General features: G+C 54.8%; 1 protein-coding gene across 1 annotated transcript in view; it reads left to right on the top strand.

Moving 5' to 3' along the window:
• The window catches only part of ZNF346 (zinc finger protein 346), a gene marked incomplete at its 5' end in the record, with an annotated part of 7849 nt that extends 275 nt beyond the window's left edge, over window positions 1-7574 (top strand). The window contains 6 exons of the mRNA XM_010579026.1: window positions 43-146; window positions 236-331; window positions 1372-1522; window positions 3112-3351; window positions 5851-5944; window positions 7260-7574. Of these exons, the coding sequence (XP_010577328.1) occupies window positions 43-146; window positions 236-331; window positions 1372-1522; window positions 3112-3351; window positions 5851-5944; window positions 7260-7365 (791 nt within the window). The remainder of the gene's footprint in view (window positions 1-42; window positions 147-235; window positions 332-1371; window positions 1523-3111; window positions 3352-5850; window positions 5945-7259) is intronic.
• Window positions 7575-14309: the final 6735 nt, after the last annotated feature.

Raw genomic sequence — 14309 nt, forward strand, 5'->3', positions numbered from 1 at the left:
CGCTGACGCGCCGGTTGTGCCCCCCCTCCCCCCTCCCCGCAGTGGACCGGCTGATCCGGGAGAACGGGCACATCTTCACCGAGGCCCAGTGCAAGGTGTGCAGCGCCCTGCTCATCTCCGAGTCCCAGAGGCTGGCCCACTACCAGGTAGGGAGCGGGGAGCCGCCGCCGCCCGCCGCCGGGCACCGCGGGGTGCTGAGCAGCCGGGCGGGCGGGTTTCTCTCTGCTTTCTCCAGAGCAAGAAGCACGCTAACAAGGTGAGGCGGTACCTGTCCATCCACGGAGGAGAGGAGCTGGCCCACGGGAAGAAGATGAAGCTGGATGCGAAGGAGGTGAGAGGAGAGCGTAGAGCCCTTCAGGCCTAAATACCGCCCAGCGGGACCTGCTGGGCTAAAGGCTGTTGTACAGCCTGGGCGCCTTTATGAATAAATGAAGAAAATGCTCTCGGAAGGGGCGTTGTGAGAACCAAAGGGCCCGATGGCAGGTGTGTCGCCAGGCTTTGTGTCAGCAAGCACAGTTCCTGCTGCCCTTCCCATTTAAACAGCCTCTGTGAGCATGTCTTCCCCGTTTAAACAAACACATGTTGCCTTTTATTGATAGTCTTGCTCAAAAGGACAGGGAAAAGTGAATAGGAGCGACAACTTGTCGGGAGTATCATTGCGTAACCTTTACTGTCACAGGGAGCACGCTGGGTTGACCATCTACTGGAATTCTCTTTCCAGAGTGATCCTTTTTTCACTTACTTAGGTTTCCTTGGCTGGTAGCTGGAGCCTGTTGGTCAGTAAAGGCACCACGTTCCACTCGGCCATCTGTCTGCCCTGTGACTCATTTGGGAAACAGATTCTACTTCTATGATTGCTTCAGCTTTAATCCCTAACTCTCCAAAATTTGCGGCGGGGGGGTGGGGGATAAAGACAGATGCCTTTGCACATAGTGTTAGGCTTAGAAATGACTGCTGCTGCCTGCTCTGCTGGCATCGTGTTGCAGATGACCCAGCTGATAGCAATGTTTGTGTTGCTCAGTTCACACCTTGCAGAGTGAAAGGGTGCCTGTTGCAATTCTGGCAGCCACACACTTAACCTTGTCCTTTATCCGTACAGGCCAGGGTTGCCCCTCTGCCTGGAGTGGTTCACTAACGGGTTAAAAAAAGTAATCTGGTGCAAGAACACTCTCCAGTGAGGGAGAGGATGATGCTGCATCATGGAAGTCCTACTCAGTCACACTTCTTCAACTTAACACCTGAATGTCTTTGATTACCTTGTTTTCTTAGACCCCCAAACCTTAGTGTTTCTTCTCACAACAAGAAGGTTGGATGAGGTGACCTGCAGAGGTCCCTCCCAACCTCAGCCACTCTGCTATTTTGTATGCACAGGACAGCAAGCAGGAAGGCAGCAATGGGGAAGACAGGAACAAGTGTTGTCCCATCTGCAACATGACTTTTTCCTCTCCAGCTGTGGCAACATCTCACTACTTGGGCAAGACTCATGCCAAGAACATGAAGCAGCAGTCCCCCAAAGTGGAAGGTATGACTGTCTGCAGCGCCTTTGTGTGGTACCAAGGGGCCGTTCAAGCAATAAAAAAGTTGAGAGATTCATTGGGCCCCAAGTGTAACCTTTCATGAGGATGTGCATACTCTTTACTGTGAAACAGTAAGCCAGCAGTGCACCTCCAGAGACATGGTCTCCCTCAGCAGCCTGCTTGGTGGGCTGGCATTGGCAAAAAGTTGTGTGTTTTTTTGTTTTGCTTTGTTTGGGAGAAATGCAGCTCGCAGCAGTGTTGTACCCATCCCTGTGTGCAGGGACCAGGAGAGAGCCGCTCATCAGGGAGCATGATGTTAAGTTGTAGAAATGCCTGTCATAGGATACGATGCTTGTTAAAAGCTTACAGGGACTGAAGTGACTGGTGACTGACATGGCAATTCATCAGGGCTGCTCAACTATAAAGATGTAGCCTCTGAGGTTTAGGGACTTGTGAGCTGCGGCTAGCTGGGGACTGGGAGAGTGTAGCTGGGAAGCATCAGTATGTGTTTGTCCTGACCTTGTGCTTTTCCCACGGCACCTGCCTTTGCCTGCTCTCATGATGGGATGCAGTCCATGCAGACCTCAGGTCTGACCTGCTGCAGCTGCCTGTGTGTCCCATCCCTTTGCTAGCAGTAAGAAAGGCCCAGTGGGTGGAGAGGGAGACCCTCTGTCCAGGGCATGTAGGGACAGCCAAGAGCCTGGAGTGCTGTAGCCAGTCAGGACGGAGGGGAAATGCAGCCTTTGAGTGTATCTGAGGATGGCAGCTTTTTCTAGCTCTGAGCTGGGATCTTCCGGGCAGAAACTGTCTGTCTCAGGCTGTCTTCATGGCTTTGTTAGGTTGTGTGTACACAGCGAAACCACCTCTGTGGTCAGGGTGGCCTGTGAGATGTTTTTATTCTTTGAACCCTTTGCTTTTGGGTACGAGAGGAGCCTTCAGGAAGGGGTGGATGTACGCATGAGCGGTCTGGTGCGTACCTTTGCTTTGGGCATGAGAGGAGCTCTCTAGTACTTAGAAGGTTCCTCGTTCTGGTGTTTGGTACCCCATAATGAGAGGGTGCAGGTTTCTCCCATCAGACGGGAGAGCCGCTTCTCTGGATGGATTCACTGAGTCGGACCTAGTCCCATTCACGCTATTTCTCAGGCAAGACTCCTCATGACTTCCGTTCAGGATCAGGTCCTGCAGCTGCATGGTGTTTCGAGAAACCCACTTGCCTTTGCTGCAGAGGGGCTTGTACCCATGTTCTAGCTGGGTGATGATAATAGTAGGTGGAAGCTCATTCATCTCCAGTGTTTCTTGAATACAACCATGCTTATGTTAAGGACAAATATGCAAATCTGTTGGGTGGGTTTTTTTAACCCTGAAAGTTTTTCTGGCCTACTCTGACTTTTCTTACCACATGCTTTTCAATTCTGCAGTGTTAAGGGAAGAAGTAGGAGCAACGTGCATTTATCTAGATGTCTTACATTCCCTGTCTAGGTTTGGGTTTTAGGTGTACTGGTTTTTTTTTTTTTAACATGGGTTTTGGGGGAATGAAGTGACTTTTTTACCTCTGAGTTCTGTGACTGATCAGGAGTTTGGATTCACCCTACAGAAGCGGTGCCCCCCCAGAAACATCCTGCTGCCCTCCCCACCTCTACCGTGTCTTCTAATGAAGAGAACAAGGACATTACTGACCCAGACAAGTTCTGTAGCCTCTGCCATGCCACTTTCAATAACCCCCTTATGGCAAAACAGCATTATGTAGGCAAGAAGCACAGAAAGCAAGAGACCAAACACAAGCTGATGGCACACTACGGCCGAACCCCCGATGCACCGGCATCGTCCTTCATGGGTGAGTTCTCAGCAGGCAGGCTAATAAATAGCTGAAGAGCAGGGTGGGAGAGCAACAGTATGTCTGACAGGTCTTTGGACAAGAGAGTCTGTGCAGAGGGAGCAGGGGAGAATTGGTCGTGATGAGGATCTTGATTATATGCTGTAAGACTGATTTGTTTGATGTTGTAACCCCCAGCAGCAAAACTTCTAGACTGCAGCTACTCGTGACAAGCTTTGGGTTATGTTTTGCAATGTTGTCTAATCGGGGACGTGTCCTTTTTATTCTCTGTGTGGATAATCCAGAGATTTTGGCCAGTACTGTTCCTAGCTAGGTGATTGCATCCAAAATGGAAAGGTAGAAGTGGCATTTGATGCTTAAAAAACGTCTTTGGAAGGGACTAGCCAAAGGTGGAAGAAATAGGTTTAACTGCACCTGCTGCTTCAAATGACATGAAAGCCAGAGAGATTTCTCCGTGAATGCCTTTCTGCCTCTGTGTGGGCACTTCCATCTGATGAACTAACGCAACTCTCTCTGGAGCAAGCAGGAATGGGCGGGGGGGGGGGGGAAAGAGCTATTAAGGAGGAACTTTAGGCAGACATTTAAAACTCATTTGGTTTATGATGTGCTGCTTATGAGCACTTCTATGTGATGAAAGCCCTTGGAGTCCAGTAAAAGCATTAGTAGCTCACGGTAAACTCCCTTGTTCCTCCCAGCAGCCTTCTGTTGGACCAGGAAGTCTAGTACCTGCTGGATGCTTGAGGTAAATAATAAGCAGACAAATCATCTTAAAATCTTCTTCAAGAGCTTCTTTCTCTGTCATAAAAACCCACACAAGCAAAAGATTAATTATTCCAATTCTTTGCAGGCCACCTTTAGATACCGGTAGCACTTAAGAGAAATGAGGCTCAATTATCCAAGTAATATTCTCTCCCACATTGCGTAGTCGTGTGGGAGATGGAAAAGGTGCTTGGTATCTAGCGTTACCCATCTGCTCTTTACCTAATTAGTGGGGCCTGATGAATGGTTTCACTTTAGTGTGACTCAGGCACTGACAGTGGCAGGAGCCCCAGCCCAGGCAGGCTGGGTAGGTGGGCAGTGCCATTTCCTATGAAGTGCTGGCAGAACCAGAGTACCTATGGACACATCTCCATGGCACTTAAGCTGTTCAGGTGAGGTTTTGGAGTCTGGGCTGTAATCGGGGGCTGCTTGGATGTGATGGGCTGCAGTCAGGGATGTTTTCTCCTGCTCTCTTTGCCTGTCCTTGTGTGCTAACAGCCATGCCTGTCCCTAAAGTTCTCTCTGCTGGGATCTGGCTGGCAGCAGGTAAAGATGTGTTCTTCGCAGTGCAACACCAAGGTGTTTTGTCTGCTTAAAGTTCCTCTGGAAACCACTGGTTTGGGGTGCAGGAGTGCAGTTTAGACAACTTCATGCACACACCAGTTTGCCGGATTTGCAAGAGAGAGATCTTGACCCTCGACCTGAGGGCTGTAACAGCTCCTCTGGCCTTTCCCACCCAGGTCCAGCTCTGTTTTGAGAGTTGAATGTCCCACTAGAGTCTGAAATCTCTCTGAGGTGCAGCAGCCAGGTGGGGAAATGTCTGCTACATCATGCATTGTGCTTCTCACTCAGTGATTATGCTCCTCTGCACCCATGGGGTGAGTCTCCTCTTTCACCTTTAGGAATTGTTTTCTTTGCGAGACTCCCAGGCAGAGCCCTTCTCCAGCGAGCCAAAATTCAGGAGCCCTTAATGTCTTGAGGACAACTGCCAGGATTTTCCCCTGTTAGAGACTCCTGTGCTGAGCTGTGCTGCCATGCTTGCCAGTTTGGTATCTGTGACCTCCCGAACTTTCATCCCAGCTGGAGTTGTCATGTTACACAAAACCATTGATCTGTCTAGTACAACTATTGTTGGAAACTCTTTTTTTTTTTTGGCAGTTAACTGATACACTGACTGTAACCAAACTGCTTGAGGATAGAGCTTAATATTCTCAGTTGGCACCTCAGCAAGGCTTAGCAGAATGCTGCATTGTGGAACTGGACATTGTGTGTAATCTCCTCTGGCTGCTTTTTTTATTTAAATGCTACGAGCTTACAAACTAAGTAACTCTCTCATTTTCTGTTGTGGCATGTACAGATCAGGAGAAGTGGGAATTTTGGAGAGAAATGGAGTTGCAAAAGCAGTATAGCATCAGGTTTGGTGTCCTAATGCTGAGACTTTTACAATGTCTGATTCTGTGAACTGTTCATAGGAAATCTGTCTTTGTTTTTATAGATAAACAAACCCATGTTCTGACCAGGAAAACTTTTCTGGCTTGGCGATTCCCTCGCAGTGACTGGCTGATACGTGGTGGGGTAGTGGGGTTCTGCGACCTCCGTGCCTGGTCAGGCTATTGACTTGCTATTTGTCTTTGTTTAGCGGTTGTTTAACACATCAAGTGATTGATTATCTCACTTGTTTCTACCTCAGGCACCAAGTTGTTGGCTAGCTGTGTGTGCTAACATTGATGTCTGTTTCAGCTGGGAAGGGGTACCCCTGCAGCACATGTAACATAGTACTGAACTCCATAGAGCAGTACCAAGCTCACATCAGTGGCTTCAAACACAAGAATCAGTAAGTAACGCTCTTGTCTAAGTGTGTTTCCAGCCTTGCTGTTCAAATCAATGGCTTAAGTAGAATTTAAAATGCAGTTTTGAATGCGTATTTCCAGCTGACTTGCAAGCAGAACGACAGGGTTTGTGCAAGCTTGCTCTGTTTGTCCTGAAGCCGATTCACTTCAGCAGCTCCCTCTGCAGACAGCTCTGGGATGCTGTTGAAGGAGAAGGGCCCTGCAGTTGCTTTTGGTTCTTGATAGATCAGCTCAGTGGGGACCTCTGCAGTGAGTGCATCCAGCCTGATACCCATTAAACACCGTTTCTCTAACAACTGAGATTTTAATTTAATTAAAGACTGGCCCAGTGGAGATCTGCTTGCCATTCTAAACTCTCTTGGGGTTGCTTGTCTTAAAATTTGGCATGTAGTCAGCACACTCCAGATACCTAGACTATATTCCTGAACTTGCTCTCACAGCTGATGAGTTAAATAATGGCATTCCCTGCATATATTATTAATCCAAAAAAATTAGGCTGCCAGATGATTAATACCAAAAATACTTCTTCTGGACACTGTCAAAGTTCAGATCTCTAATTTCAAAGCCTTTGCTAAAAGAGGCTCATTAACAAGCCTGGGTTGGTTAAAGAGCTTCTTAGAAGAAGAAGGAGGTATTAGGAAACCCTACCTGAAGTGAGGACAGACTCCTAGCCAAATTTCTCAGAGAGGGCAGGAGGAAAACTGGGATCTCTTGTTGCCTCTCTGTGGAATAACAGCCCCATGGTCCCTTGGATCTGGAGTGCTTGATTGGAAGACACATGTTCCATCCATCATCCCAGCAAAGTTTTGACTCTTGAATGGCACAACTGGATCAGCAAATAGCAAGTATCCTGTTCTAGATAGATAACATTGAGGATGTTCCCAACACACACACATAAATGTTCCGTTTAAGGACATGGATGCTTTCTGAGTTTTTGCAGCCACACAATTCCCTTTCAGAAAGCTGCTTCCAGATTCAGCCCTTCAGTCCTGTTCCAGGCCAGCTTCTCCAGTCTGAAGAGAGGCAGGATACTTGCTTTGTAATGGAAGCTCTTTAACAGTCCTTGAGCTGTGCAATAGCTAATTCTGCCATGCTAAAGGTGTCTGTTTACACACAGGCACAGAAGGCAAGGATGCACTTGGAGGCTTTTCTGGCAAGTTGTTGACTTGGCTACAGTAGGCTGTTGCTCCACTGACAGCCATGCCTGCTGAGCAGTGATTGCAGCTGGCAGATTTCAGAGCACTTCTGACATTGTCTCCTTTTTTTCCTTCTCTTCCTCTCGCTCCCTTCAATGTCCAGGATGCCAGGAGCAGTGCCGGTTGTTGGACCGTTCCCGCCACAGCAGTATGTCCGGGAAGAGTCAACTGCCCCAGGAGGCTACAGTTACTTCAGCCAAGACTTCTAGAGCAAGTTGCAGCACTGTTCTTGGAGTTGTTGGTGGCCCAAGAACGCACATCCTTTGCCAGCCCACAATGGTTTCATTATCCCTCTGGATAAGCAAAGCCCTACCCTCCTGTATGCACCCGTTGAGCAGAACGGGGACTGAATCTGTCAGAAAAAGGATCCAGCTGGAAGAGACTTGCTAGACAGCAAATACTTCACTCCCTTAGAGTAGTTTTCATTGTGTAATTGCTTCCTGTGAAGGTGGGTGCGGTGTGAGAGGAAGTGTGTATCTGGTATAAGGAGGGTTTGGCAACAGGCTGGTAGTGGCCACCTCCTCCCTCACCAGAGCAAATAATGGATTCCTCCACCTGGAGGGCCAGCATCCCGTGCTCAGAGGTGGCTTTTGCTGGAGGAGAGCTCCTAGACCATAGCAAGCAGTGCTTCTGCAGCATGGATGGGACACAGTGCAGGTTGCGTGGCTTTGTACAGGCCTAAAATAGGAAATAACCAGCGTGGCATCTCTTTCCATGCCTCCTCTGGTCAGGTTTGTGTGCAGAATTTCATGAGCCATTGATTGCCATCAGAGCCTTTCGCAGTACTGCCGCTGTTAGTTCTGGAGCTGGGTTGTTTGGGTCTGTCTAACAAGTAGTTACAACTTCTGGTGTGCAGACTGCTGCTGGTGGGAGCGGAGGGCTGCGAGAGGGGTTAGAGCTCCTAGCTCTCCTCAGCCCTCTGCTCTGAGGATTTCCATGTGGAAGGAAGTAACTGTTTAGCCTGGTTTCCTATGGAAACAGGTGTACGTGATCATTCACCATGTGTGTCTTTACCCCCTGTGACTTAAACCAATCTCAGCCAAACTTGGCAGCGGTGGAGATCTCCAAGATCCGAACGCAATCAGCAGAGGAAGGTAGAGCAGGGTGAGTTCATCTCCAGTTCTGTCGGGGTCTGCATGGAAGTGCAGCATTTTCCCTACTGCCACCAAAATACTCTGGGGAAGGAGGGTTTTAAGGGAAAAGAGAGGGAATAAATCTAAATGCAGCAGAAAATTGTAGTATAACTTGGTCAAATCATTAGCAGACTAAAAAGCTACAAATCCTTTGGAAACCTGCCTTCCTTAGTCCTTCATTAGACACTACTTGCCCAACCCCGCTCTTCAAAGTTCTTACACATTTGTACCATCCTGGAAAAGGGATGTTCTATATTTCAAACCCAGAAATTAAGACTGATGGTCTCTTCATGGTGCTAATGTACTAGATCTGTTAGAAAAGGCCCCAGAAGGAAGGGCAGGCATCTGAGACGGCTGTGCATTTTGGATGAGTTCTTTAGATGTTTTGCCTTGAGCTAAGGCATTGCCTGTTTTCTGCTAGCCCACTGCAAGAGCCCTGTGTTTTGGGCTGGCCTCATGTTCAGTGCCAGTGCTCTGAGTTGGGCACCCCACAGGCTTTGTCCCAGCATCACTGCCTCCGTGGAACTGAGACTTTGCTAGTCCATGGCAAACATCCTGCTGTTTTTCTTCCATGGGGCAGAAGGACGCAGATGTGGCCCCTCCGAGGACTTCCCTGGCCAGTGGGGCTCCGTGAGGCTGGCAGGAGCATGGGTGACAGCCACAGGCATGCCGCGCTGCCAGGGTGGGCTGAGCCAAGCTGCTGCCTCCTGTTGCATGGCCCCAGCAGCTGCCGGAGGGCGGTCTTGGGCCCTTGACTCCCAGCGTTGTGTGCCAGGGGAGCAGCTGACGCCTTCGTTAGGCTGAGAGCCGGGCTGTAGAGGCACTTCCAAAATCCGGTGTGTGCGCTTGTCAGGTTAAGCAAGGAGAGAGCAAGCTGGTTGCTAATCTCAATGCTTGGAGTGAGTGCCTTTCCTTCCCCACTCCAGGCCATGCATGAGCTTTGCTTTTCTTCACCCTGCACAGAATCTGCCGTATTCCCTTAGGACAGGCTCCTGCTGGTCTGGGTTCGCCTTCCTAATGTTTTCCAGTCTTGCTCCACTGCAGAGGTCTGACCTTAGTGTCCTGCTACTGAGGGAGTCCTCTTAAACCTTGTGAGCTGATCAATGAGCAGAAAATTGGGATGAACTGAAGGAAGCGTTGTGCGCCTGATAGCCCTGGGTGGCCTCCAACTCCGATCTCTGCTGCTTAGCTCTCGTCCCGCTGTACCAGGGCAGGTGCCCGCTAGATGTGCTACGCATCGACACCAAGAGGGATCCATTTCCAGCACTGCCCAGTCTGGTGTGTCACTCCTGTCTGTGTACTGACAGTTTTGCCTTCCCCTGTACACAGTGTTTATGTATCTGCTGTTTCCCTAAGGTGAAGCTCTCCAAATAGAGTGTTTATTACTACTTTTGGGTGCTGTGTCTCTGTTAGAGCTCTTCCTGGGATTTTGCCATACTTCAAAGAACAGGATGCAGACACCTCTGAAATATTTGGGAGGGGTGGGAGGCTCTTGTTCTCATCTGCCCTCCTCGAGGCGCTGCTGTCATCCCGTGGCACTCTGAGGTCCAGACGAAGCCAGTAAGTGCCTTGCTCTGTGCTGCTCTGGCAAGTCAGTGAGGCCTTGGGCACGCCGCAGTCACCAAGGAGAAGACAGGACAATCTGAGCTGGGAGACTGCTGGCACTTCTGCAAGCTGTTGTGCAGCTTGTGCCGAAAACATCCGTGACTGCCGCAGGACACTGGGCTGTTCCCTGGCACTGCTGTGGCGGCACAGGAGTGGCATCATGGCAGGCATGCTCTGCTGCTGTCTGAGGGCGGGTCGCTCGCTAAGGCAGGCTCAGAGCCTGGGACCGGCTGTTCTGCTCCTCTGCGGGCAGGGCTGTGGCAGAGCACAGGGAACCTGTATCCCTGGGAGCAGTGCAGGGCCTTGTGCTGGCACCGAGGGTGGCATTGCCATCGGCTGTGTGGATAGTGGTGAGAGGGACGGGCTGCTTCCATGTCCTGTGGTGCACGGCTGTCCTGGGGCAGTGTTCCTGCCACTGCCAGCCTGTCCCTCGCTGACCCCTTCCCCTCCCTGTGGCAGGGCTGTGGTGTGTCTGGCAGTTCCCAGTCCTTCTGTGGGTGCAGGCACTCTCTGGGGCAGGTGCAGGGAAGGAGGCAGCAGCTGCAGGGCTGCCTGTACCTCTGGCACATCCCCTTCCCCAGCAGCAGGACCACGCAGCAGCCGTGCCAGAGCAGTCGCAACCAGGTGGCCTCGCCAGCCGTGCTGGGGCCTGTGGTGCCCATGGCAGGTCCCTACCGGCCCCTTCCCCGTGCTCCAAGCACAGACCATCTGGGTGCCAGAATCACTGGTGTCCCCACTCTGCTGGCTGCCCATCCTGCTGCTGGACTGCTCTCAGGGGCCCCCAGCACCCGTGGGCACCCCCGGCCATGACAGGAGGGGAGCTGGAGCCTGGCTGTGGGGCCAGAGCCACCCAAATGCCAGGGTAGGCTGATGGAGAGTGGCCCTTGTCCCCAGGCTGCACGCCGGTGCTGGTGTGTTGCCAGCCCCATGTCCCTGCCCGGCTGCAGCCGGGGCTGCCCAGTCCTGCTTCTCCCTGCCGGGGCCTCTGCGGGCAGCACCTCGCTGGGCTGGGGCTCTCTGGCTGCCCGCACCGGGCCGAGCCCCAGTGCCTTCCGGGCTGGCAGACGCGGCGCAGGGCATGGAGCCACCCGCCAGCCACGTCCCCCACGGAAGCTCTGCCGTCCCCTGCCTGTGCCGCAGCCAGCTCCGTGGAGCCTGCCCGTCTGACGAGCCGGCTGCTCCTCTGGCAGCGTGTGGGGCTGGGCCCCGGGTCCCCCCCTCAGCTGGGGGGGAGTGCAGCCCCGGCCACAGTCCCAACCGCTGCCATCCCTCATGGCTGCGCTGGCTCCAGCAAGTAAATCGGGTGCAGATGTGGAGGCAGTGCCGGGCGCCTGCTTGCGATTAGGGGCTGGGAGCATTGGGGTGGCCCCGTTCCTGCTTCGCAGCCCCCTGCTGTGGCCACACAGTTCCCAGGAGGAGCCCCTGATGCCCCGTGGGGGACAGGGCTGGTGGGCAAAGCTCCTGCTTGCTCAGCCCCCAGGTGGGTACCATGGTGCCCAGCCCAGCGCATGGCGTGTGTTGTGTCCCCAAGGGGAGCAGCGCCCATCTTGACCCTGTGCACCCCATTGCCTGTGCCAGCTGGAACCCCAGTGCTAGCCGGCACAGCCGGCATGGGCAGGGGCAGCAGGGCTGCAGCAGGGACAAGGCATGGCGCTGCCTGCTCTGTGCTGCCAGGCCAGCCCCAGCCCCATGTGCTCTCAGCTGGGCCCTCAGTGCCCAAATCCGTGGGTGCTCCTGTGCTGCACTGGGGGCTTGGCCAAAGCCCGAGGCCCGGTGTCCCTGTCTTGCAGCCCCCTGCGCCGGGCCCCATGTTCTCAACTCCCCAGAGGGAGCAGCAGGTTCATGTTTGCCAAGTTCTGCCTGGTTAAACCTTAACCAGGCCAGGTTGCTCCATCGGTCCCTCCCTGCTGGAGATAAGAATGAGCAGGTGAGACCGGGGCCTGGCGGAGAGCGCTGCCCCAAGCCTGGCTACTCGCCTCCAGCGCAGGACCCGGCCCCTGCGGAGCGTCCTGCAGGGCCTGGGGCGGGCTGCTTGCCCCTCCGCCTCAGCCGCTGCCTGCCTCAGCAGGTCCCCACTGACACAAGGGCAGCGGGTTGTGGCCGGGGCTGGAAGCTGCCATGTGTCAAGGCCAGCAGGGCTAGATGGAGCCGGGAGCCCTTGTGCTGGGGCAGCCCAGGACCCCTGTGCTCCAGGGCTGGCCTGCTCCCTCGGTGCTGGGGGGTTCACATCACCCCATCACATGGCGTGAGCTTCCTCAGCCTCAGCCCCCGGGCCCCATGCACATATGGGGTACAGGGAGCCGGGGAACCTGCACCCCAAACAACAGCCGTTCAGGGGAGGCCAAGAGAAACTTCCAGGAGGAAAGAGCCCCCCGGGCTCCGGCCCCCCCAGGAGCCACCGTGCCGCGCGCACTCACGCTGGCCGCAGGTGCCACCGCAGCGGGAGCGGCGGCGAGCACTGGGGCCAGGCACAAGGGGCGGCTGTGTTCCCGCAGCCCCGGCTGCCTTCCAAGAGCAATATTGTTGGCACCAGGCAGGCTCCCTGCGCCGGCAGCGCATACATGGGCCTTTCATGAGGGGAGCGGGGATGATTTACTGCCTGGGGGAAGGGGCAGGGGCAGGAGGATGGAGCCCCAGCGTGCTGGCCCCGGCGCCCAGCGCCTCGTGCGTGCTCGCTGCCGCAGGGCCCTGCACACGTGAGCGAAGCTGTGGGTCTGGCTGGGGGGTCACTTCTCGCTCAGGCATGGGGCAGAGCGGGTCCCCCTGTCCCATCTGCACCATGCCAGCCTCCTCGCTGCCCTGTCAGCGGGGCCCTGAGGACGCGCTCCCTCCCTGGGCACCCCACTGCGACCGAGCTCCCACTCTCTGAGGCTCAGTGGCCAGAGGGGCATGTGCCCCTTGCAGTGCCATGGCTGATGGGAGAGGCTGGGGGTGACAGGGTCAGCAAAGGAGGGTGCTGGGGCAGGGGTGCATCCACAGCGCAGGGCGCCGGCACTGGCACAATCCCCCCTTGTTGAGCTGTTGGCGTGGCAGAGGCTGTGGCAGTGCTGCCGGCAGCGGGCGGCAGGCAGTGGGGCTGTGTTGCCGTGAAGGGCTTTTTGTTTGCCGTTCAGTTGCTGTTATAAATCAAGCCAGGCAGCCCGACGACCCCCAGCCCAGCACTGCCCCACGGCAAGGAGGGGACTAGCTCCCAGCTGCCTGCAGTGCAGCCCTGCTGTGCCCCAACCTGCACCCGGCATTGCCCTGGCCCGGCAGGGATGCTTGGCGAGACGCAGGGCAAGGTGCCAGCACTGGTCCCCTTGCCCTGCTCCCACCCAGCACCATACCCAGCAGTGGGGGGCCTGGCTCGGATATGGGGGGGTCTCTCTGTCCCCATCCCAGGCTGTGGCTCCCACAGGGTCCCCTGAGTCACAGCTCTTTCCCCAGCATTCTCAGCGCTGGGAACAACCCTTTCTCTCTGGTTTTAATTTGGTTTCGGTTCGAATCAAGCTGAACCCAACATTTTTCTGTGCTTCCGGCACGCTGCAAGCTCTGCAGGGGCAGCCGCTGCTCCGTGAAATTGATGTTCTCGGCCGCTTCACGCGCCGGCAGGAATGAACAGCTGCCGGGGGCTGCCGGCCCCAGGGACTGCTCTGTGCACCCCTGCACCCCGGGGGGGGACCAGCACCCCAGGTGGGGAGCAGCATGGGGTGGACGGCGCTGTGGGAGATCATAGCACCAACCAGTCCTTGCAGTGAAACCATGTCGTGCTGGAAGTTGCCGGTTTCATACACCAGAGCAGCATGGAGAAGGCTGTGCCCTGGCCCCGGCAGTGTGGCACTATGGGGTGAGGGGTGACAGTGACAGTCGTAGCTCGCTCACACAACCCCAGGATCCATGCTGAGCATGGGCAAGGCTGCTGGAAAGCAGACAGCGATGCAGCAAGGGAGAGCAGCTCTGGGGCCGGATCCTGACCACGTGCTAGGGGCACCCTCTGTCCCCTTTTACTGGCAGCAGGATGCTCAGGGCAAGGTGTGCCTGGGGACCGTGCCAGCTTGGAGGGTCTGAGGCTGGGCTTCCTCCAGTGCCCAGGGGTCCTGCATGGGCAGCAGGGCCTGGGCACAGTGGGGTCTGCCCTCCCCAGTGCAGGCAGCAGCATGGGGAAAGCGAAGGCGAAGTGTTTATGGGTCGGATTAGGGCCACTCCAACCCTGGCTCGCAGCCTCGCGGTGTTTTACGACGCTCCGTTATGGGCTCCTAATGAGGGTCACAGCCGCTTTATGGCACCGGCAGCGATAACGCTGCAACTAATTGCAGGACAATTAGCGAGCGGGCTGCCGGGCACCCAGCAATGTGCAGCGCCCAGCCCGGGCCGGGGCCGCCCGCCGCGGTGGGTACCGCTGCCGCGGAGCCCCCGGCTTTTCCCGGGCCGCGGGG

The sequence above is a fragment of the Haliaeetus leucocephalus genome, unplaced genomic scaffold (assembly GCF_000737465.1).
Source record: "Haliaeetus leucocephalus isolate CR32 unplaced genomic scaffold, Haliaeetus_leucocephalus-4.0 Scaffold656, whole genome shotgun sequence".
NCBI lineage: Eukaryota > Metazoa > Chordata > Aves > Accipitriformes > Accipitridae > Haliaeetus > Haliaeetus leucocephalus.